Raw genomic sequence first — 26,193 nt, forward strand, 5'->3', positions numbered from 1 at the left:
TTTAAGAACTGAAGATCACACAGCTTCAGAATTGCTGCAAAATTGTTAAGCATTGAAGGACTTCAAAATATACCTTTACATATACACTTTGATAACTTTAGAGCAGATATTCATAACAGATTAGATATAAGGAAACATGTCCAAAGGTTTTTTTCTGCATTAAGTAGCAAGAGCAAACAAGTCACAAATGAACAAGCTTAAAGAAAACCCTTCGAGAAACCAGTCTTATTACTGTTATTGTATGCGCTTTTCAATAACCAATTTCAGGCTTTCGCTGAGTGACCCAATAAAGGACCACAAAAATAACTATGCAAATCAAATTCAAGGAAAACTTTATTTCACTTGTTAAGCAGCTGGTATTTGACATCTATAAAGGTGAACACAGATCTTTAATTTAACACTCTATAAAATACAAAATTAGAGAAGAGAAGAACTTTCATCTGTAGAATATATCTAAATAATAAAAGACAATATAATGCTGTTAGTCTATAAACAAAGTACACAACACTTACATTTGTAAGTGCTTTTTGAACCTTCATAAAAGTAGTATTCTGCATAGAATTCTAATCCACATATACTTTATGAACATATCACCATGTTCTGTCTATTCACAACCTAACTGATATGATTACTACAGATTAATACAGTAGGATAATTTGTCAGCAACATGGTTTTCCTGTATTTTGGAACAGTTAAGGAAACAGATATTATTCAAAAATACACACATTTTTTAAAAAGGGGAGTTTTAAAATATTTCATGTTCTATGAAGTGAACGCCTCCCCAAAAATAATCACTCTTCTAAAAATCACCACTGGTATTTTTGTAAGTTTCAAAACGTGCTGGAAGGAAATAAGTGAATTAAGGCCATTTTAGTTGTTTCATACTCCTTTTTAAGACGCACACGCCATCTGTGAAGTGCCGCAAAAAGTCCTCAAGTATTCTACTCAGTGTAGTTCAAGTATTTCTGCCACTACATAACCCCAATTAAAAACTTCCAATTTCAACTTCACAAAATGACTTTTGTCATCGGCTAACGTTATTCTTACAATGTATGCTGAAGTGCTACAATTAAGTGACTTGAAATATTATACCTGTAACAATGTTGGATTCAACATTACCTCGGACCCCACAGACTGGATTTTATGGACAATATCTTCTAAAAGGGAATTTTTCTGTAAAACCAGAAATGCTGAACTTTGCCCACAATAATGGTGACATGCACAAATAATAAAACAAAGAAAACTATATAGGTTTAAAATTAAGGAAAATCAATGGTGTCCTATAAGGTTAGGTTGATTTCTTATGATTTCTTTTCCCCATATGCTTCAGCAAATTGTATATAGCATACTTATGACATGAATTAAAGAGCTTGTATATTTATAATAAAAAAGGCACAAGAACAATTGTCATGGATTGTATTGATTGCAATTGTTAAGAAAATAAGTACTGTAAGTCCATGCATTTTCTAATTGTTTCATCCAATATAAGTTTGTGGGAAAGAAAAGAAGTCAGAAGATCCAAAAAGCATATAGTATACACATTTTGTCTTACACAAGTGTTTTCTGGTTGAAAACCTTTTGTGATTTAACAGACATTCAGTAATAATGGACACCCTTTCCTCCCTATTCGTCCATTAAACCAGGGTTTAATCTGCAAATGTATTCCTGCTTTTTTTTGTCTAACTTATGAAATCCATTATTGAATGACTAATGCATTAAAAAAAATAAAAGTTCATTTGACTGTCAGTTAAAATGTTACATCTGCAGATTGACATGTAAACTTGATTTTAAACGACAAGCGTTAACCTACATAGGGATTAACTTCAACACCTGTGTAGGGGGATATGTTGAAAACAATGCACTTATTAAAACAAATAGAACATCTTAAAATGCCTACATGTCACATAACACCTGGAATAATGCAATTTTATTTTCATTTTAATGAAGATAAAATATTACATTTACTACGATTGAATGGGGGCATGACTTTCATGAATAACAATTACACGCAAGCAACATTATGACAATTAAATTGTATCAGAATAATTATACCTTAATAATTAAATTGTATCAGAATAATTATACCTTAATACTCCTTTTATAAAAGATGACAGGAAGCTTCAACAAAATCATCAATGTGAGGTGTTGGTAAATTAAGAATACCTACCAAATACAGACTGGCAGCATGCGGTTTTATCTTAATACACACCATGTATGAAAATCTGTAATGGGAAAACTTTAATTTGTTTAGTGTTACAATTTAGATGTTAATACATCTTAAAGGTCCATGCTAAAACTAGACAACATATTGTTGCTATAGTTATCTAACCTGCCAAAACCAATACAGAGTTGAAAAAGTTCCAAGAAAAAATATTAGCATCATTCAGAAAAACTGTAAACACAATTCTACTTTGCTTCTCGAAGGAAGCCCCTGCTGGCCTTATTTGCATCCACTACACTTACAATACCATGTAAGTATAAATCACGTGCTGTGGGCACTGCACAGCTCTAAATGTGTCTCCCTGGTTCAATAAGCTGCTTGCTACAAACATCAGAACACCGCTCCACGTCCAGAAGATGCTGTATTAAAAACACATTCGGCAACATATGGATTACGTCTGAAAAAAACTGGAGCGCATCTCCCTCTCCGTTTCTCCCTTTACAGTCTCAGCATTAAGAAACTGGGTAGGATAAATTATCCAACTTTAATGTTTAGATAAAAAGTCCCAGACTGAACAAAAAATTGATTTAATTAAATCTTTGTCTTTCCTTCAGTCTCCCAGCACGCCTGGGTCTGGTCAGCACCACCAGCTTCAACAACCCTAATGCATTTTGCAATGCCCCAGCATAATGACAACAGCACGTGCTATAGGAGATACCAAAACTTGGTCCTTGCTACATGGCACTGTAGGGGTAGGAGTGTTCAAACCTAGTGTCCTGATAAAATTCCATCTTCAGCGTTGATACTATGGGCCCTTGAATTTCTCCCTTAATTCAAAGTGTTAAGTGATTTTGCCCTGCTCTACCTCTTGTGTTTTGCAAGGGGACACTTCAGTGGTGGACTTAGTGTTTGTACAGTATGTTGTCCATCCTATATCTGAGGTGCTTAAAGCACTAAAGAAATGCAAGAAGTAATTAAACTTTTACTTCTAAGAAATAACCTTGGATTCATCTCTTTAATGGAGCCTACTGTATTTAAAACCATAACAACAGTACTGCTACATACTGTATGAACATCTGCTTTGTTTCTCCAGAGAATTAGTTATCAATACCTTATTAAGCTATTTAAGCTTTGCAGTGCTAATGTGCAAAGTTAACCATCACATCACAAATTTATTATAATACAATTTTAGTAGAACACCACTGTCTTCTTTGACAAGATTTAGCTCAAAAACATGTTTTCTTCATTGTATGTTAAAGTGATAACTTTCAACATCTTAACACAACAGAATGTTAAAAGACCCTGAAATTAATTATTGAAGGTAATGGGAGATACATAAAGAGTGGTACAAAGTCTAGTTTATCTAGATATCTTGTTTGTAGCAGGCATACATTTTATAGCTCAGCATGTCTAGCAAATAGTAGCCATGATGCTTAGTTAAATGTGCTGTACTTTGTTCGTCTTCACAGACTTACTAAATGTATTAAAGTTAAAGGTCAGGCTTTGCAAAGCACTAATAGCAGAACAAGCTCAAGTTGATAGTATAATACAGGCAGTGTGAGCTGAACAAAATGACAATGAAAGATAATCTTTAGAAAACAAATTAAATGAATAGGAAGACTCATTTATGCAACACTCACATCCCAGTTCTCAAAACATGTGGTTAATGTAACAGTTCATATATATACCTTTTATATTCAGCAGAAATATCTGTACCTAAAGTATTCAGACATGGTTGAAACAGTTAAATCTCAACATCAAAGATATTTGCAAAGAACAGCATCAATGTTTTAGGTAACTGTACATATTGGAACACAAAAAACTTTGAGCTACATCTGTGCATCATCTCTGTGAAATAATCTGAATTTGAGTTAAAAAAATCTTTATAAAGTGAATTAGTTATTTTTAAAACATACAAAGTAGTGTTTTTAAACAATATTCACCTAACTCCTGATCACTACTCAAGTTTAAACTTGCAGTTGCAGACCTGAGGTAAATGTGGTCTAAAGATTTAAACAATTACTAAATGAGACATTTTGTATTGTTATGGCTGCTGTAACACACACTAACCCAACCCACCAGTTCGTATATTGTATTTATACTAAAATGTCTAAAAATATTTGATTTGACTTGTAAGATCTGGACCACAACCACATTTCAGTACTGTGTGCCTAAATCAATCACATCAAAAGGGCTTCTGCCTTCAATATTTGACCACCTTTCTATTAAAATCTGTTGAAATACCATGGAGACAAAATAATATGATTGAGACCATGTCACATTTCCCATTTTTTTCCACTTCTCTGTTTCAAATACATTAAGACTTCTTTCCTGAAACTGTGGTACACTTAACTTGACATTAGTAGACATAATAAACAAGAAACAGTTTAAATGTTTTAAGGAACACCAGTGTTTGAGGACACGCTGTTGTTAACAGTTAAATAAATAGGAAAGTTAAATAAAATAAGAATATCAAGATGACGTACAGCTTGGCTAAGGAAAATATTTAAGACTCCAGAATTCCCCTTCAAATGGAAAACCATGCATTTAAAATATGTTAAAAACTCAAAGGACTAATACAAAACCCATTGTGCTTATGTTAAGGTTCTCTTATTTCTAGGTTTTACTAATATTCTGTAGTACTGTATTCTGTAGTATTCAGTAATACTACTGCCTTAGCTACAGAATTACATTAAATGAAAATATTTGACCTATAATTGTCAGACATCATTATGTCAAAAATAATGATGAAGATACAGATTAGCAGTACCTTATATGCACTGAGAATTCACTATGATTTGTACTGGGCAACATCCTTTAAATCCTTCAAAGTGTAGCTTGGTAAATTAACGTGTTATCATTTTTAAGCATTAAGCATTTTAAGCCATCAAAAACTAAAAAAATTCACAGGCTTCTGAATAGTACATACAGCTCATCCTCAAGCTGAATTTAAAACATTTTATAACCTTTTGAAAACTTTCTTAGTGGTCTAACTGGAGTGGCTTATAAAGATGGCTACGACTCTGCAGCTGTGTAAAAAAAAGCATTTACAAGCTAGGAAATAGTAACAGAGAAAACAAATACAAAAACAAAGTTTTCTTAATTTTTATTAAATGTAATCCCATTTTTGAGTAGTCTTGTTCAGACACTGCTAGAAAGGGGTACAGTACTTAATACCTTAATGCAAACCTGCAAAAGTCCGTCTTCATTGTCAAGGAATTCCAGTTGAGTATTTTGTTTCCAAACCTATATCTGTTTTTGACTGTAATTACATGGCATTGAAGACTGAAATCTTAGAAGTTTCAAGGCCTCTACTTCTAGAGAAATAGCATAAAATAACTTATTTCTTCAAACACAGGAAAATATTTGACCAAAGGACTTGTAAAAATGTCCTGGTAGGACAGCAAGAGAGGACACAGTGTGTAGAATATTATTATATATCCAACAATTTCTCACCTACTGAAAAAAGAAAACAAGTTTCTTGTTTTTCTGGAAGACTTTCGAGAACAAAATGAAAGAAGCAGTCCTGGATTCGGAAATAAATATTTAGTTTTTTTTTTATACAAAACAGTCAGTTCCGTGGAATAAGTTTTGTTTTTTTGAGAATCACGAGACCTGAGGTATTCGGGCATCCTGAACTAAGCCAGAAGCAGCTTTGAATAAAACCTGGCATGGATTTTCATTCTGAAGGGGAATTATCGCCTTCCAACCCTGTCCTGTAATTACTGACCTATAACAGAATCGAGCCATTTCTTGTAGGCATTGGCAAACCTGCTCTGCTCTGTGTTCCTGCAGCCTTTGAGGATCTTCACAATGAACCTGTGTTCAGACAGCAGGTCACCACAGTCCTGCAACGGGCCCCTTTTCAGGCGTTTAGTCTCCTGGGTGTAGCCCTGCTTGCCAGCATCCAGCACCGCGTCCACATCCATGGCCTGAGTGGTCCTGCCCCCTGTCGCGTCGCGCTGGGGGCTGCCCGTCGTGCCCTCGCTGCTGTGAAGGAGCGAGATCTTCCCACTGCTGGGACAGTGCTCTTTGCTCCAGTGATGCCAGAGGAAGAAAACGTGACGTCTGTCACAGAAGGATAAAAGAAACAGTGAAAATGACTCTTTTGTTTTAAAACAATTGTGCTTGCTTGAGAAGAACTGTTGCCAACAGCCAACCTTACATCTTCATTAAAACAAATGACAGCGTTTTGATTTAAAAAAAGAGAGCGGGGGGTTGGGGTAATGAGAAGGGAAAATTCAAATAAAATATCACATAGCCAAACTGGTCCAGCAGCTCACCCTCAAACCATTGGTTTGGAAAGACCAGGAACACAAGCAGGTTTTAATTCAATTTAGTAAATTGATTTGAGTCAGGAATGACCATCTGTGGGTGGCATTTTAAACCAGAATTTCTCTACTACTTAGCTGTAGAAATCAGTGAAGTCCCTACCAGAATCACAGTGTCTGCTGTGTGCACCCATAACACCAGGTAAACCATGGCTCATTAGATATTACACAAGTATAGAACAATACATCACTCAACTGCACCTTAGTATGTGAGGGCTGTCAGCAGGTATCTTACTAGGTTTACTGTAGTCCTAAATACTAAAAACTGACTATGAGAAACAGCAATTTTTAAACAACAGAGTACAAATGAGATAAAAAGAACAATCAAATACTAATTTTTATGCCTGCATAATGAGGATCACTACACTAACAGGATACCTGCTCACCTGTGACACCACAGTGTTTCATGGCCAGGGTAGGATTCGATTAGATCAGTGCAGAGCTCCATTTCTTCATCAAACAGGTCCAGCACTGTTGTCCTCTGGATCTCTGCTGATGTCCCCTCTCCTTTAGACAGATGAGTACAGTGTTCATCAGGGGAGCACGGCAACCCAGGCGCCACTTTGTCTAAAAAACAGTTGGCGTCTCCCAGCAGAGACTTGAGGAGGAACTGCCGATAGTGGAATCCACTGTGGTCTGACACGTGCATAGACACCCAGTACTTCACAGAGGACAGCTCATCGTGGAGGATCTGTAGGACAGAAACAAGGCACTTCAATTGAATCAGCATCCCTCCCAGCTCACTGCAGTTTCTCTTTTCTTCTTTGACTCCCCACTACCTTAGAAAGTGAGAGACAGAGTTATAACGAAGGCTAGAGATTCTCATGCAGCTCTGTTGGACTACCTTGATAAATACTGGAAATGCTGCATTCACATTTAACTTCTGCTCTTTACAAACCTGTGTCTCTGTGGTCTGAGTGGAATACTATTCTTCTTTTTCAAATTAAATCAATGTAGTGGTTTAGTACTATACATAAACAAATATGTAGTAATTGACATTTGCCTTAATTACTGTCGCAGTACACATGATATAAACATGACTTTTCTTTTTCTAAATGTACAACTTAAATCTTCTTAATATTAGATGTAATAAGGCAGTTGCTATTCAGCTAATTACATTTTGTAAATGACAGAACAATCCATTTCCAAGCTAACACTAAAAGAAACTGAAAGGACATTAAACTGGGGCAGCAACTGAGCATACAGTGTAATCCCAAATGGAAGCCTTCAATTCTAAAAATCTCTAGAAATGGTTCAAATAACGTACTGGTAACTGAGGTAACTGGTGAAATAAAAGAAACACTACTCCTAATGACGCTGTTTAAGAAGACAATGGATGTCTGTGATGGCACATGGTAATCTCAAAAACTGATGCTTTTTTAAAGGATACTACTCTCCGGAGAAGGTTAAAGATCATCCACATTTTATAGAACATAACTTAAGGGAATTTAGAAGCAAAACAAGGAATAACACAAAGTGCCTCACTAGTCTTGATTTTATCTTTTGGGATTCAATAAGCCTAAAAGGCTTTATTGGAGATGGCTGGTGGCTATTTATTCTAGAGATGTTGTTAAAAAAACAGAAGAGAAAAAGCATTTATGGCCTCTGGTGCACTGATCCCTGTGATCCATTTCAGCTCCACTGGCTTTAGAAAAAAAAAATACTATATTCCTTGTCACTATGCCTGAACTCTTCGTATAAAATATGAACATGGCCATAATTTAATGTGCCTCCCCAAGCAATGATGCACTTGACTTTGGGTTTTAAGTGAATCCTTGTAATATACATGCCTCCTTCCCTCAAAAACACACCAAATGACTTACTCATATTCTATTAAATTTAGCATCTAAATGGTAACAGGTAACAGATTTCTTCTGCAGAATGATGCTGTCAATGGAAATGACACTATCTTCATGAATTCTACATGAGGGTGAACTCCTTATTTTAAACCATTACAGATGTTATGTGTTTTTTATTTGAAATCCATAGTATAAGCATGTATGTGGGTATCAAGTGATATTTCAAAGTCTACTTAGAACAGAAGCTTAAATAAATGCTGTACATTGTTGTATTACCACACAAACCTGAAGATGTAATTTGTAATTTAAATGACCCACATAATGCATAATAAAAAGCAATACATTTAACCAAAACAATAGAAATCAGTTAATTTATGGCTACTGAAAATATCTTTATATTATTGCTGTTTAGCTGAATAGCACATTTTTTAACACAGCATTTCACGTTTAGAAAGACCTACTCCATCCACTGTTAAAGTGCGGCACCAAGCTACACGAAATGTGGGATTTGTTATGTGGCCTCAGCCCCACTCCCACTACACAGCAGATAAGGAGAACTAGGGGATTAAGGTAGGCTAGACAGCGCAAGCCCAAAGGGTTCAGACCCCTACTGGGTCATCATAGCAAGACATTAGAGAGGAAAACCTACTGGTCCACCAACACCACTTACAACATGACCTCATTTTCTTTAGAGTTATCCCATCAATGACCAAGCCCAGTTCTGCTTAGTTTGTAAGAACAGGATAAAAGGTGGTAACATTCCTAACAACTATATAGCAGTTTAAAATATATTTTAAACTAAAATATATCTTCTGATAAGTACTGATGTTTTATTGATACTCACAGTAAGGGAGGTGAATTATTTGTTAAAACAAATTGTGGTCAAGTAACATTTTAGTCTTTCCAAGAGAGCAATAAGATGGAATACCCACTGAGCATTTCATCTAGATGTCAATTTGCCTTTCACAGGAAATACTTTCTCCAGCCAAAATTAAGTCTTTGCTTCAATTGACATTCAAGGGGAAAGTTTCTGATGGATTAGTTAGTTTCATCACACAGGCAAAGCACTCACTGAATATATTTAGAACATAAAATAACCTAATAACAATTAAACTAAGAAATACACAGATATACTGTGGAATTACGATTTATTTTACTTGATTTACTGAAGGCTTTTAATTCTGTACCAAAAACATTAAATACTACATCGTAATAGTTAAAAAGCGGTTCATGCATTTCAAGCTACAATCTGATGACAAGAACACAATTCTAAGTGCTCAGCTGTTGTGACCCTCACCACAATGAGTGCAGGGATGGCTGGACTGAACAACTTAAGGGACACACAATCTTGAATGCATTTTGAATGGAACGTTTACAAATCAGATTGCTCATGACATCTAGAGTATGAAAAATCTCTACCGCGCATCTGAAAATGACACAATTTTATTATTGGAGCATTGCTTGACATTCTTGGCAGCAAGCTATGGGAAGAAAACACTGCACAGACAGACTGCACAAGGTGGATCAAAGGTGGAGGGATGTCGAAGAAACACTTCTGCATACAGAGCAATTACCTTGACGTTTCCCTTTGCCAGGTTCTGCAGTACCCAGATACGATGTGACCAGGCATTGTAGTTGCTGGGGTACCTGCCAGCGGCCTCGGAGCACACTTTCATCTCCTCCTGGAGGACCCTCTGCAGCCTGTCGGACCGGGCCTGGCTGTCCGGCCCGCCCTGCTCCTTGTCCCCCGTCCCGCGGGGGCAGCACTCCTCCAGCACCCGCTGTAGCACCCACCTCCTGCCACGACACAAGCGCTTCAGACCACTGGACAGGAGCGGCACTGACCATGCACCCCTCTCCTACAAGACCCTTGGCCGTCACCTCACTTCGCCATCGCCGCTGGCTCCACTAAAGGTCTTGCGAATGGAGTTCCTCAGAATCGGTTTCGTTTCAGAGGAAGGAAAAATGTCTTGGCTACTCGCTTATGATCAGCTGATTGGTTATAAGGGAGGACAGAGCCTTGAAGTCTTACAGACATCTGAAGAACACAATCTTAAAAGTAGTCTTGCTACAGATGATAATGAAATGAAAGAGTACAGACAAGATCTCAGAATTTTCTTCAACGTTGCCGAACATTTTGACAAACAACGTTGCAGAACCTTTTGGCAAAGACTAGAAATTCAAGTCAATGAGGCCAGGAATGCAGAATATTATATACTGTATGTTCTAAGAAACAATACTGAAAAACCTTTTTAGTGTGATTTAAAACAGTGCATTAAGGAATCTTGTGTCTATCCTAATTAGCGATGGCTGCACAAACACATTTTTCAAAACAAATCCGTGCTGATGCTTTTTGTGCATTAATGTCTTCCATTTTGTGCTATATGGGAGTTAACCACATGTAAACCTAATTATCTTTAAAGAAAGGGAGCTTCCTCCAAAAAAAATGTTTGCTTTGTATTATGAAAGCAGACAATAAATCTGCTAAGGCTTTGTTAAGCCTTTAATAAGTCTTCTGTATAAAAGTGAAACTTGAAGGATTTACTGATGTAGTAAGTGGATTTCTAATATCAAAATGAATAGGCAACAATTTGCTAAAAGCTTAAAATGTTCTGAAAGCGGGTATTTGTTTGAGTGAGCTATAGTAAAATGAGGAAAGGCAAAATTGTTTGTTCATTAAGAAACTTATGTTCGTCTTCTGAAAGAAGCTTTCTGAATCTAAACAGCCTATGGTCACACAAGTTAAAAAAACACTTCTCAGCAGACAGGGAAGCATGAAGAAGTGTAGGCAGACTCCAACCCCCATTCTTTGAGCCACTCATCGGTTAATACATCACAGGCAACACAAATGTGCATCAGAGGTTTGGCGCCAATTAAAGAAGCCCCCTTTTAAATGGCAGGTTCTAATTCATCCATATACAGCATATTAAAACACTATCAGCTGCTAGCATTTTTCTCCTTCCTGTGACAAGCATTTCCATTTCTCAATTCAAATAGGATGTCCGCTGTCTATTTAGTTACCATTCAGTACATGGTAAGAGTAAAAAAGAAAAACTTGCTACCAAACAAAAAAAAAATGCTACAGCAGGAGAAGAGAAACAAACGGCTTCAAGAAACCCTAATTAATTTTACACATACAGACCTGAGCTGGCCAAAAGGACTAGAATAACTTGGTCAAGGCTTTCTCTACAGTGTTTATCCCAAAATTACACAATATCTGAAGGAATCAAGTATTACATTTCCCCAGAAGGACAGAGAGCATGACAGCATACAAAGAAATCAAAGCAGGTTATCATTTCTGTCATACAAGGTTTGCAAACTCTCATGCTTTCGTCTGTGCTACAGTCAATTGAAATGACTTTTAAAATAAAAAATGTAGATGAAAATAGAGTGTATTAAAAACAAGTTTAACAAAGGTCATTATTCTACTAGAACACTGCTCTCGAAACATTTCAGTGCCAACTGCATAAAAAGAACTGATCTATCATAACTGAGTATACGTCTTAGAGAAAGAAAAGCAATGCCAATCACTACTGGTAACATGGAGGTGTGGGCTATACGATGTTCGTGATATTTTTCTTAGAATACATGATGAGTAATGAATAAAGGAACTGAGAAAACATTCATGAATAGGACAGTTGCTAAGCAGAGTGTCCTTGTGTAGTGGTCAAGAGGAAATCAGTGACAGATTATATACGCTAATATAGAAATTCTATAAGATTATCAACAAGGAAAACACCAACAGCTGCACCCGAAGCTTAACTTCTGAAGTGTCACAATCTCCCTCTGTGAGCCTTCAGCAAATTCGTATTTAAATCTTCATGGACACTGTTCAGACAAAGCTTGACGTTCATACATGAGTGAAAACCTTGTTTAATTTGCAATCCCATGTTCTTGTGTACTGTTTCACATTTCCCCGGCTCAGGTCTGGGTGTTGGAAAGCCAAGTGAAATCAGTTCAGCCCTGCTGTTTCAACACCACTGCTGTCAAAGACTGCCAATCTACATGTCTAGCGTGAGACTAGCCGCTGTTCAGCCTTATTTTTAAAGCCTAAAGGAATCGTCCTTCATTCCAGTGCACTGGTATTACTGCAGTATTATATGTTTCTGTTTTGTTTTCATTTTTGAAAATAGATGTTGGCTCACATTCAAATCCGTGATCTCTGCATCATTCATCCCACCTGCAGCAGTGGCAGTGAAGGTTTACAGAGAGAAGTAGCAATTTCCTTCTTGATCCCCTCTTGATTTCACACTGTCTTGGAATCACGCAGCATTACAGGATGCGTCGAGAAGCAGAAGGGAGGGCCCTGTGCACTGACAACCTGTTCGCTATGGTTATAGATCAGGGTCAGGGATCAGAGCCAGTACTGAAACATGAGCTGCTACAAACTGTCAATGCTCATCTCCACAATTAAGTTATTCAAAACAACTTCGGAATATGAAACTACGAGTTCTGCTGAGATGTATCCATATGACCATCTCCAAGTATTTGGCAAAACCTTTCTTTCTACATACAGTATAGCACATGTACATTTTTATAATGCATAATTGATTACAAAGCACAATTTAGAAAATTTGAAAAAGAAACAATCAGAAACACATCACTGTCCATGCAATGGTTTAAATTGTCCTTCCAAGGTTCATATGTGTAATGATTGACATACCTGTGAATCCATGTTTCAGGGCTTTTAGGAAACTTCGTCAGTGCAAGTTTACCCAAATACAAATCTTTTTCTGGATTTAATGTCCCACACTGTATGAGTTCTTTCCTTGAAAACAAAATAAATTGAACTCTTTTCAAGATTCAAACATTTAAAAAAACTATTATAGTGTATCATTTTTTAACATAATGCATTCAAATGTATTTGTAATGAATTCCTTAAAGCAATGAATGAACAAGCTGCACTATAGCAACCACAATGCACAATTTGAAAGCAGCAAAGGAACCTCTACATATAATTTTAATAATGCTACATTTGTATCATTGTTTGTCAGATATTCACTACCTTGAAATTTCCTCTGCATGTGTATACTTCTTTATAAAGACACAATGTCTCATTACACATCACATCTAATGCAGATATTTCCTCTGCATATGTATGTCTTTATAAAGACTCAATGCCTTAGTAAACATCACATGTAATTAAAAATCACATGTAAACTAACAGTGTCAGAGACAGGTAATTTTGTTATGTGGGCCTAACGTTTTAGCACCAATAGGTTTAAAGTCACAGGTTTTTAAGCATGCGTCATCACTACTGGAAATTACATATCTGCAAAGCATGCCATCTTGTGCAACTCTGTCCCAATTCTCTGTTTGAGCCTGGATGAGCATGCAAGTGTTTACTGCATGTCTACGTGCCTCATGTCATCAGCTCACCCCACAGCTGCTCAAAGAGATTCAAGACTTATGTACAAGTACCCAAGGTATAAATGTCAAACTTCACCTCACAACAAAACCTTCGCATTTTGCAGTCGGTTTATCACCAATCACCACGTGTAGTTCTACAGATACCAGACACTCCGGCACAGACCATCAAACTTTTACCAAATCGTGGTCTGTCATTGATAACATCAGAACAGTTACAAATGAGGAGAGGCCATTCGGCCATTCTAGCCAATTTGCTAGTAGGTGACTGATCCAGGGATCATACCCAGGCACTTTGAGAAAGAAACCAGGCTGTTGGCCTCAACAACATTGCTGGGTAGCCTATCCCACATTCCTACAACATTTTGGGTAAATAGGGTTTTCACAGTTTTAAATGCATTTTCCCATCCTGTTCTTTTCTAGTAAACACGGAAAAGGGTTCAGTTCCTTCAACCTGTTACTGTAGGACATTCCCTTTATCATCCGATAGGAATTTGGCTGCTCTTCGCTGGATGGATTTCAGAGCAGCAACATCTTTTCTAGAACATGGTAACCAATATTGTACACAATATTTGTAAATAATACCTTGCTTTATAATTTGTGTATTCACGTGTACCCTCTGGTTGTGATTTACTGACCAACTAAATCCAAACACTCACCTTTCTCTAAATGCCTACTGCTTGCAACTTGAGAATTAAAAACTTTTATGGGGAACTTTATTGAAAGCCTTCTGAAAATCTCAATTCACCACATTGCGTGCCCTGCATCCGATACTCTTGTTGATGTTCAAATAACTAAAATGACTTTCTTAGGTAATTAATTCCATATTGGTGATTCTCATATATTAGTGATATACTGTATCTAGTAATTCCTCAGTTTTATAGTTGTTTCCATCGTCTTACATGTGACAAAAGTCAGACTTATTGGTCTATAATGACATTGTTCAGTTTTCTCACTCTTTATATAGATGGGTACTACTGTATGCTGGGATTCTCCAGTCACTGAGGACTATCCCAGTATTAAGTTAGAAGAGTTGCATAAAGGGTTCCTGAATCTCTCACTTCCTTGAGCACAACTAGTAAGATACCATCAGGCCCTGAGTATTGCACTGTGTTTTATTGAAGCATCTCACTAGGTTTGAAACTGGTGGCTGTCAACACCAAAGACTGCAAGGGACAGTGTACTTAATCCAGATTCCAACAAACGTACAGCACAAGGGCACTGTTTTTTGGTGAGCAGGTCATTTTAGCTTCTTTCCGTGTCTTTCACTGTATATTTTCACCAGGTTGTTTATTTTGACATTCAACATGTTAAAACTTTCTGTGCCCAATCACTCCTCTCAGTAATGAGGTGATTTCAAAATCTATACTGTAATACTGTTCATAAGTACAAAAGGCTGTACCTAAGAAACCAACCCCTTATTCATTATTTTACCATGAAAAAGCCATTTTTAGCATTATCACGAGCCTCCTTTATAAATATAAAAATCCTTTGCTGTCCTTAATGGGGGGAGTGAAAGAGGGTGAGAAATCAATTTGTTCTAAGGCGACAGACAATGAGGCAGTGAAAAAAAGATGCAGGATGTGCACAGTGAAACAAGCACTAGCATACTGTGCTACTCAGTGTGCCATACCTGACATTCCAGGCAGTGGTGAAGTCTGGATTCAACAGCAGCAGTGTGCAAGTGATATCTATGAGAGCTGCAAGAGAGAAATATCAAGTGACAGACAAAGGCTACAGGAATTATGACAGATGTTCAGAGTATTAAGAGCAAAGTTCTCAATTAGACACCTGTCACAGTGGATCATAAATGCTGGAGATTGTCCAAATGGATTCTCATTTTTATCCCATCTGCTTAAGTAGTATGCTTTACACAAAGATAAAGCGATGCAGCTTTTAACAAACAGCTTTGCAAAGCTATCTCTGAATGCTTTTCATTTAACTCAGAGAAACATCAAACGATCTTGGGAGGACTACAACCATCTTCCCCAACAGCTGTTCAGGGTAGCATACTTGCTTTCTAAACAAATAATAATAATGTAAACTTCATTCAGACTACACTACATATTTTGATATCAAATGCACACAAACAAGTAGAAGCTATCATCATATTAAAATTATAGGCTTTTTCTTAGGAAAGAATGGAAATCTAGGTTATAGAACTTGGCTGAAATCCCTATGGATCACCAGTTTCCTTTTTAATAAGAATGTCATAAAAAATAATTTAAATGCTCTGTATTTTATAGAACATACAAGCTGTAAGTCATACATTTTTATCACATTGCTATGGCATTAAATGTGTTAAACAATACCCATTTTACACACTGCATGAGCTATCTGTGACAGTATTTTCAGGCCATAAAGCACAACAGGCCCCAAGCCATCTACTGGTAACCACTACACAAACTGTTTTAGGCAGGAGAAGTGGAAAAACAGAGTCCTGCCCAGTTAATGGAAAGGATCAACGTTTCTGACTAGTAGCATTAACATATGCTGATATCCCATTTGCAGGCTGGACCATGAAGTTAATTCTGCTGTTTCAGCATTAACTTTGCATACTCAAAAGCATGACTGAAGTCTTGGAAGAGGCCAGCAGATCTCACTAGATCGATACTGAAGTTCTAATACATTTTTGTCAAAATGAAATAGAAAAGTCACAGTCTTGTTTCAGTTAGGATATAGTAGATAATGCATTTAATCTCTACAGCGTGGGCGTACACTAAACATATTTCCTAAATACACAGCTGCGTGTAATATAATGACAGTCATGGACAGTAGTCAATTTATTAACAATGATAATTCAGATCAGAGTGCAGGATAAAAACAGCAGCCAGGAACAATTGTGCTTTATGACATATTACTCAGATCACAGTTATAAGAGATAGTTGACTATATGTAAAGGAGCTGAATGCATTTTCTTGCAGTTTTAATTTAGTTCAGGTGTGCGGCTGCCCAGTAGTGATTCTGAGTGGACAGTCAGGCCCTGTTTGAGGGAGAGGCTGGAGGTCAGGGATAGCAAGAGGGCTGTGGTTTAGAATTTTACTCTCACACCAGCATGTGGACGTGGTGGACACATTTGTTTCAGGAATAACGTTAATTGTTGTAGGATGAGTTTCGTCTGGAATTGGATTAATGGGCGTGGGGTGTAGCTAATGGTTTGTGGGCACAGCATAATCGCTGTATAGCTGGATTCACACCCTATCGGTGGCATGCGGGCATGTCCCAGTCCTTACTAGCTTGGGCCAGGGATAGAGTCGGCGTGCCCAGGGTTATATGATTACTCTTTTTGGGTGTGAACATGTTGTTTGTAGAGGGTGGGAAGATGGTGGCTCAGCCATGACAGACCCTATTATTACATAATTGCCACTTATGTTACTTTAAACTCATAAGATGTCATTTCACGGATAAGACAGATCCCTTCAGATTGTTCACAGCTGTAAAGATTGTAGTGCTCTATAATATTTACCAAGATGTGTGATATTAAGATTGTGTGTGAACTGGTATCACTTGGGTAAGATTATTTATCTACAGTGATCACAGTATAGAAGACAAGTGTTGGCAATACTACTAGAGCAAGTAGCAAGGAGAGACATTGGTGTTCGCTGTGCCTCCACTGCTCAACCACTCTTTCTATATTGGATGAACTGTTGTAATAAAGCTGTATTTTTTTGTATAATGTGGACATGGTTCCTGATTGACACTCCCACTTAGGGAACCTGTGGCTCTTTCTGGTTGTAAGGCAGCACAGACTGCGTGACATTTTGCTATAATAGGTCACATGGTGCCTAACTGTTGTATTGATCATATGGGTTTTTGCACCATTAAATTAATCTGTTTTATTTAGAGCTGGAGTACATTACACATATCTACAAAATGCAACGCAAGCATCTACCACTCCAAACTGCAAAGTTATAAGCAGAAATTGAAGAGGAACAGATGAGACAAAAAAAACTAAGGAAACACAAAGTCCTTTACTGCAGGTTGCTTATATTACACAGGGATTTCCATTTAAACCTGGCAAACAGCAGTTCACATGAAAATGCAAGAGCTTGAGGTTACATTCAACTGTGTTAATTATTTACACTGACAGTAACCCAAAAACACCCCAGTTTTGAGCTGTATGAATGGTTCAAGAAAAAAGAAACTACCAGTGTCATCTTATTTCTTGTACATTCATTGTAAAAAGGGATAAAATTCCTTTCTACAACAGCTTTCTAAAAGACAGCCAACCTGAGTAGTGTTCAGGTAACAAAGATTTTATTTTTTTAAAGTCTGACTTAAGTGTGTCTCCCTCAGTACAACTTACTGTATTTCTTGAAATAAGAGTTTGTTCCTGTACTTTATAAACTTCTCTGTAAGCCTATTATTGATCATGAAACTACTTTTATCCTTATTCAAATCCAGAACAAACACAATAATCTATCAATGTTAAAATAAGCTTTAACATTTTTGAGAAACCTTAAACCTTAGTTGTTTGACTATTTTAGAATAAACAGAATAATGTCTTTGGTATACATCATTTATCTAGTACAGTTTGATTAAGTGAGGCAGTGCTGCTTCATTAACACTCCTAAGCCCATGAATTAAATAACTAATATGAAGCAAGATCATTAATGAATACTGAAACTATTACTTCTATATGCAAGTTATTTTGTGAAAAGTATAAGAAAACCTCCAAATCTATTTATCTATCTGATAAATTTAGTACTTTTATATCTGTGAACAGAACAGATAGCTACCTGCCAAATATATACTGTTTGAACAGCTCTGACCCTCTGAAGTCTGTTTTTCTACAGCACTTCATAATAAAAATAATTACAGGCATGGTGATGACAAAGGAGTTCCAGTACCAAGACATGAAAGACATACAATGAATTTAAAATAAACTTCCAAAAATAGCTTAGAAAAAAAAGTAAAGCTTCCTAGGCATTTTATGATTGTAGAACTTATCACTTTTTCTTTTCTGTGGAATTTTTCAAAGAGACATTCTAATAGAGAATTCTAATGTTATTTTAATTATTTCTCCATTTTCTCATACCTTCTTCAACATTTCAGGATATGGGAACACTATACACTATCCAGGTTATTACTACACATCTGTAATACACCTATGTCTGTACAAGCATCATCATTATTACTAAGGCAACTAACATTTCATCTCTCCCAGTATGTAAGTGAGAGGAAATTATTCTGGTTTCTTTTTCTATTTTCTGAGTAGATGCAATAATACATCTATAACAGTATATGCTCAATTAGAACACCAATGAAATAGGAAGCTTTGTCCTTGTCAGCAATTTTCGACCTTCTGTAAAAAATATTATCCCCACAGTAAACACCAAGAAGCATTAAATTATCCCCAGAGGGAATAATATGTATGCATATTTATACAGGTGTGTAAATAGAAATTAGTAGAAGTTATTACTTCCTACTTTTATGGGATTAAAATAAATGATAATTCCAAACAGTGATCTGTCTACCAAACATCCAGTGTCTTGAAACACAACTACACAAAACAGTGAATTAAAGAACAATGATAACTCTGTGGAACAAAGTGAGCACTAGGACAAGACTGAGAAACAATTAAAGAGACAACAAAAATGACTTACTGTACTACTTACTGAACATGGTCATTACATTACAGATGTATACTGTACCACAGAAAGAACTCTTACTCTTTGCCATTGCACCGATAGCCAAACAAACCAACAATGTGATTTACCAGGACTAAAACTGTAAACCTGGCAAAGCCAGCTTGAAGACAGATTGCGTGTTACAATGCATAACCAATTACTGGCTGCAATCCCAGGTAGGAAGCTCAGGGAGGTAAGCAGTATCCAAGAATGATCTGACCCACGATGGATCAATACTAAGGCTGGCACTGGCAGACAGTCCGCCTTTTGTGTGGCGTCTTTATTAGCTCCTTCTTTCTGAGGGCATCCATCTCCTCCATGCTAGTAGAAGCACATTAACATTCTCAGGCAGTATTCCTGCAGTCCCCTTGTCCGTTATTGTTGGTACTCACAGCATTTCTGACATACAGAGAATCCTCTCCCTTGGTCAATTTGCAATACTGGCGGAGCGAATGACTTTGCTCACAGTCTAAAATATTAATCAGGAGTCATGCCCATCGCCGTAGGTGACAGGTTTAATCAGCGTTTTCAGAACAGTTGAATGTGTCCCCCCCCCCCAAAGCACATGCACTGCTTAGAAGAAACTTGGTCATTTCCGATTACACTGGAGGATGGGGTAGAGTCTAGCAGCACGTGTTCCACTGCTCATTACAAAGGTCCACTCACCCCTTGTTTCCAAGCACATTGAGAATTAGGCTAAAATGCGTCTAACAACCTTACAGAGTTTGTAACGCCAACTTAACCTCCAGTCAGCTGTGCTTATGCAAAAAGACGTACATATAGAATGTAATTATGTGCTGGTTTAAAAGGTATTCTCATCTAGATGATACAATAGGAATGTACAACATAGATTTAACAGTTTACAGTCACCATAGCGGTGTTACATGTGCTCAGATTAGGATGTGGAAAAGTGACCACAGGTGAATTTATTTTTAATAATGAAATTGCTTACCGTCTCTGTCCATCCATTGTTTTCTCTGTCTGTAGAGCAGCAGTTTATTGTGGACATATGGCAACAGAAACTTGACGCACCAGCTTTCTACACCCAGCTTATTCTCCACCAGAACTATGGGACTTCTGTTGTACCTGGCCTCAGGACAAGGGATTAAGCCAATCTCATCACTGAAAAAAAAATAAAGGTCAATAATAATAATAATAATACATCACATGAACTGTGATGAAACAGCATGTCCTTTAAAAAAATATACTGCAATGCAACAATATTATTTTGACATTTTTTATATCCTGTTTGTAACAATATCAGTTACAGAAAGCAAATGGGATTTTCTAATATGATTAGATATCTGCGCAGTAGCCTAATCTTTTAACCCTTCAACTTCCAAAATCTTACTCTCTCACAAAATCGACACCCAACTTCACTCTACAAGACCACAGGACACACAGATGTAAGTTTACTCTGGCTAAAAAATGTGAAACAACTGTATACATTTTGGGGTTTGAGTTCACAAACAGCAGTGTGCACTTACTGTAAATGTCAACAGACCATTTCCTGTATTTTAAGACAAATCATGAAGTGAAAATACAAAATGAGCAGAAAAAAAATCCCTCCAGCAGAAGTAATGGTGGCACGACTGGGATAAAAAATATTCTTATATACTTTATATATATATAACTGATTATACATAATATACGATATAAACAATGTGTCTCTTTTCTTTTCCTTACAGCATGGAATAAACCTTTTGCCTGTTCTTTTGCAACCTACGCATTTTGACGCAGCTACCTACTTGAACTACTTAATATACTGTATATAACTGTACATTGGTACAGTCAGACCCAGTTGCAATTGTCCAAACAATATTGTGCTGTGATATACTTGTAATAGGAACATAGAGAAGTACCTTAACAGAACTTACCTTAACTCATTCTGCTAATGAGATTGCAGTTGGTTCATTGCAATCAGTTAAAATACTACATTGTTTCTGAGAAGCTGTCAAAACTGTACTGAAGGCATTTTAATGCAAGCTTCATATATAAATTAAACATCATAGAGGTATTCTTAAAAAGTCTGCACACATACGTTTTACAAGAAATGGCATAAAAAAACTTCCTTCCATTCAATTATATCAAGCCATGCTTAGATTCAAACTTGTCTGTTACAATTACAATCCATCTCAATCACTTCCAGCACAAATCTCCAGGAATGTGTCCCAGCAGGTTTACAATACCCAAGGATAAAAAAACTGAACTGCTTATAACTCAGTGTGCGAGCCTAATTACAACAGATTGCTAATATTCATCATTGTTTTAGAACAGGCACATTTACACCTGACTTGGTTTGATAGAACAGAACATTTTGGCACTATTTGCTTTACCATCAATCTCATCTCATTTTCTTTTTGCCCCCACCCCCATCACATGCAAGTCGATACTATAGACTGGGGTCAAAATAGGAGTTTATTTATGAAAAAAGCTCCCAATCTAAAATCAAAAGCATTGAATAAGAAGCATTTCAAATCTTAAATATTATTCAACGGAAATATGGAACTACATTTTAGTATTTCAGTACTTTTACATGATTATAGATAGATAATACTTTATTAATCCCGTAGAGAAATTGATGATACCTTATTATATACTAACAACGTATATTAATACAAGATTAATTTTCACGGAATAGAGTGTAGTGTGCTAAAGTCAATTACAACACTGTCACAAGTTTATTCTGTCTTGATTAGTGTTTTATCCTGATACTATAAGCGACCCATTAACAAGAATGTCACCGAGGTAGTTATTATTAAAGTCGGCTCGCACGCTTCTTCAGGAGACGATGTCATTAAATAACTTTCTGCCGTTCAGTTTCATTTCTGTAGTTTTCAGAATAGGTTAACGACAAGAATGGACGCAGCAGTCAAAAACAATTCAAATGCACGCAGTACCACACACAGCGACTGGGGCAACTGCTGTAGCGACGTAAGGACGGAGGAGAAAAAGTATTTTTCAATCGTGAGGTGAAGCTTGCTCTTGAAAATAAACAGAAACAACCGAGACCTCGCCACTACGACGTTCACTGCAAGGTCTCTGTGTTGTCGAATTTATTCAAGTCACACAGCTGGGTATATAGCCAGATTGGGTTACACGCACAGGTGCACGGCGGACTTCAATAAAAATCAGACATTGCCCGGCAGAATTATATTAAATGCGTACCGCCGTACAAAACATGTGCATACAAAATATGTCACCGTATATTGTCCCGTATGCATTAACAAAACACAAATATCTAAATACCGGCTCACATAATCGAACTCCTAACAATAATCTTAAAACGAACTCGGTCATTAACCGCATTAGAAAATTCTGGGTACCTAAATTTAGTAACTCAATTATTAAATGCTTTAAGCTCCTGGGACACTGCAACCTCTTTTCTCAAATGTGTGAAGCTCCTACAGTCTCAAAATAAAAATCTACCGTAACCTCCAGTTCGACATCTTTTGAACTGAGCATGAATAAAGTTCAATATTACACAAATGAAAATGATTACAAAAATTGTAAAAGTAGCCAAACTTTCTTTTAATACATACTATATAACATTTTGAAGTCATTGTGCATTCCAGTTTTCGCAAACATGCTTACAGTGACTGCCAGTCGCTACTTTCTGCATATATTTGTTATCTCTTTATCTTCCGCTATTTGGAGAGATACTTACATGTTTGGATTTTTTTTGAACGCGTTGTTTATATCTTTAACAACTCTCTGAACCAAAACGTCCACCTCCTCTTCCGACTCTGCCATTTTTTTGGATCTGGGCTGATGACGTCAACAGTTAGTAATACTAGTTCCAGGTCACGGAAAGTTCATAAGGAAGTGTGACTGTATTGTAAACTGTGCATAGTATGCAGTAAGAAACAGAAAATGACCGGTTATGCTTTATAAGTGTTTTTACTGTTTAAATTAGACATGTGTAAGAATGTTTACTGCAGTTCACTTTCGATGAAATCATAGGAATTTTTAAATCTCTGCAACGATTTCCTGTAGTGTAATACTCATAAAAGATTTAGTAAAAATCCAAATACAGGCTTTGATTGGCTTATCAGGTTTTAAAACCCGTGATATGATAACGAAATTATATGTCGCCCCATAGTTTGGGAAAACGTGAAATAATGTATACACTCTTAATCAGAATTTACTCATTCTTGGAAGCTAAGATGGTAACCATCACAAAGCAAACAATGATTCAAAGCAAACAATTTGGAAAACGATTACTAAAATAATTCACAGTCCTCGATGCATGGCGTGAAAATATACAGAGGTCTGACAGATAGTCATGGATTAAACAGTCTCTTGAGGCAGATATATTGATTTTATTTGGAAACAGTTTAACAAGTACGGTGAGAATTAATTGTCTAAATTAAATCCAGGTATATAGTGTTATCCACCCCACAGTGCAGCCCCCATTGTGATGAACACTGGCAGTCATTCTATACCGGGTGCCCTCTTAAAGGCTCCTCTTACATAATTTCCACAATCAGACATTGTGGTCCAAGGAGACGGGTGCCACCCACTGGCTCACCAGCGCTACTTTCTGTAACCCTCTGTTTTTACTTGCAGGTCTCCCATCTTCTGATTAGTGGTTTATAGAAACTGTTGAATTCTTCTCAGTTAATTTGTTTCAGTTTCCAGACAACATGAAAAGCACATCCTGTCTGACTTTTTCGGGTGATCTGGTGCCAGTTGACATACCCAGTTTTTCAAAGTGCCATCATTGTTTGCTTACGGCAAATAAACACAGAGAAAATACGAATACTTGAACACAACACAAACACTTCATTCACATTTTGATTTTGAGAGCAAAAAGCGCATACAGCATACAAGACGTACTTCTCAAGGTTTCACCTTGTTGCCTGCAGTGATTGCAACTCAGGGACCTCTGAGACTTTACAACTTTCCCCTCCAGAAAGTCAAAATCATAGCGCTGTCTGATCTCACATCAAATACTCTAAACCATGTTTTTCTAAGTGTGTGATCGATGGAGTGATTGGCTACATGCAAGCATGAATGTTCCCAGAGAAACTGTCACTGGCCAGTTATTCACATACTGTAAACAGAATCTATTTCTCGCCTTCTTTATCTGTCTTTCTTTACTCCCTTTTGATTTACATCCTGTAGTTTCATTTGTTATTTTTAACTGAAATAGTTTTACTTCTCTCTTTTATCCTTGACTATTCTGCCTTGGTTTCTACGTCTGAAGTTTTTCAGAAGACTGCGCTTTAGTTTCACTGTTAACCCTTTCTGAGGCCAGGAATTTAATATATCCCATTTTTACAGTCTTTCACATATTATTATTTAACATTAATGTTTAGACCTTTTAGATAAACCAGCTTTATTGCTTTTAAATCTATTACCTATATCTGAGTTTCTAAAGGAAACCTTCAGATTTCAAATTAATTTTTTTAAGTACTGTATTCAACGTGTCTAAATTGCTGTAACAGTTGAAAACATTTGTAGAAGATTAAAGTTCTAAAGCGATACTCTGTATTTATTTTGGATCTAAATTGCTGAAGATTAACGTACTGTACATACATTTAAACATACTTTATTATTTTATATCAATATTTTCTATGCATGCTGCAATGACAACACCACCAAAAACATAGAATTAACAACATAATTTCATTTGTAATGTCCCATTTCTCTAACAGTCATTATACAGTTAGAAAAAGACATATACAAGTTTTGTTTTGTTTTTTTAAAATGAAGTCTTTTATATCTTTTTAAAAAACACATTATCTTAATTTTCTGTGCAGGCACTGGCAGGTGTGACTTGGTGCCACCACAATTTTTAAATTCACAAGCTTAGAGAGAAATTTCTACCAATCCCAAGTTAATGCAATTTTAATAATAATAATAATAATAATAATAATAATAATAATAATAATAATAATAATAATAATAATAATAATAGCTTTCACTTATAATACACTTTTCTGGACACATCACTTTACAGGTAATGGGGACTCCCCTCCACCACCATTAATGTGCAGCCCCACCTGGATGATGTGACGGCAGCCATAGTGCGCCAGAACGCTCACCACACATCAGCTATTAGTGGGGAGGAGAGCAGAGTAATGAAGCCAATTCATAGATGGGGATTATGAGGAGGCCATGATTTTACCCTAATCCAACCCAAAAACGGTGTCAAATATTTGTCTGTACATCCAAACAGGTTGTAAACTCATGTTGTATCACAACATGGAAACAGTGAGGAAGAGATGGAGCGGTCATTTCAGAATCATGCTCTGCTAAGTGGCTCATACAGTATAGTTTGTAGCACTTAACTGATCACAGCTGTACTTTGCTGTAGCCTCAGCTTTGTGATCTCTAGCCTTGTAGAAGCTCTGAAGCAGAGCCCAAAAAACAATGCAGCCCACAGTCAATTGAAAGCTCCTTTAAAATCTCAAGAACTCATTTAATTGTGGCCCTCATGGACCATATCTCAGTCTCCCCTGCTATGACATTTAGGTGTGTCTTAACATTTAACTTGGTACAGTCCTTGAGGGCACAGTGGGTCCAGCAAGGTACATAGGCTTTATTATATCTCCAGCATCAAAATAACTAGGAAGGAGGTTAACCTGGTAAGGCTAAATCAAAACTTATTAATTAGGTAGTAAAAATCGAATTTAGAATGAAAACCTGTGAATTGTATGACTCTTCAGAACTACAGTATACTTCCAAGGTATTCATTCATACATGCTAACAGGATGATACTGTATGTGCATTTTTTTATTAATGTTTCCTTCCTGCTCTGTTAAATGCATACGTTATCTGATTCTAGGAACCGTTATCTGAATATTCCTGGATCATGATCCAACTCTGCTACTCCCTCACCCTTGTGTACTAGTCTGAGCTACATTCTTAACTTCCTTTGTGCTCCTACTAGCAGTTTC

At 36.7% G+C, this 26,193-nt stretch overlaps 1 protein-coding gene across 1 annotated transcript; it reads right to left on the minus strand.

Annotated features, from left to right (window-relative positions):
* Positions 1–315: 315 nt before the first annotated feature.
* On the minus strand, positions 316–23,095 carry ptar1 (protein prenyltransferase alpha subunit repeat containing 1). Its single transcript, XM_088630085.1, has 8 exons — positions 22,956–23,095; positions 20,241–20,410; positions 15,292–15,358; positions 12,955–13,059; positions 9,866–10,088; positions 6,879–7,183; positions 2,086–6,229; positions 316–2,052 (listed from the first exon to the last, which is right to left on the minus strand). The coding sequence occupies exons 1-7, from the start codon at positions 23,039–23,041 to the stop codon at positions 5,884–5,886; spliced, it is 1,302 nt and encodes a 433-aa protein (XP_088486211.1). The 5' UTR covers positions 23,042–23,095; the 3' UTR covers positions 316–2,052; positions 2,086–5,883.
* Between the last annotated feature and the right edge of the window lie 3,098 nt (positions 23,096–26,193).

The sequence above is a fragment of the Lepisosteus platostomus genome, chromosome 4, assembly GCF_059453375.1.
Source record: "Lepisosteus platostomus isolate fLepPlt1 chromosome 4, fLepPlt1.hap1, whole genome shotgun sequence".
Classification (NCBI taxonomy): Eukaryota; Metazoa; Chordata; class Actinopteri; order Semionotiformes; family Lepisosteidae; genus Lepisosteus; species Lepisosteus platostomus.

Coding starts and splice junctions, on each gene's coding strand:
- ptar1 (XM_088630085.1), bottom strand. CDS start 23,041: ATGGCAGAGTCGGAAGAGGAGGTGGACGTTTTGGTTCAGAGAGTTGTT. Junction 15,359..20,240: donor ACAATGGATGGACAGAGACG/GTAAGCAATTTC, acceptor TCTCTCTTGCAG/CTCTCATAGATATCACTTGC. Junction 10,089..12,954: donor CCTGAAACATGGATTCACAG/GTATGTCAATCA, acceptor GTGTCGTGGCAG/GAGGTGGGTGCTACAGCGGG.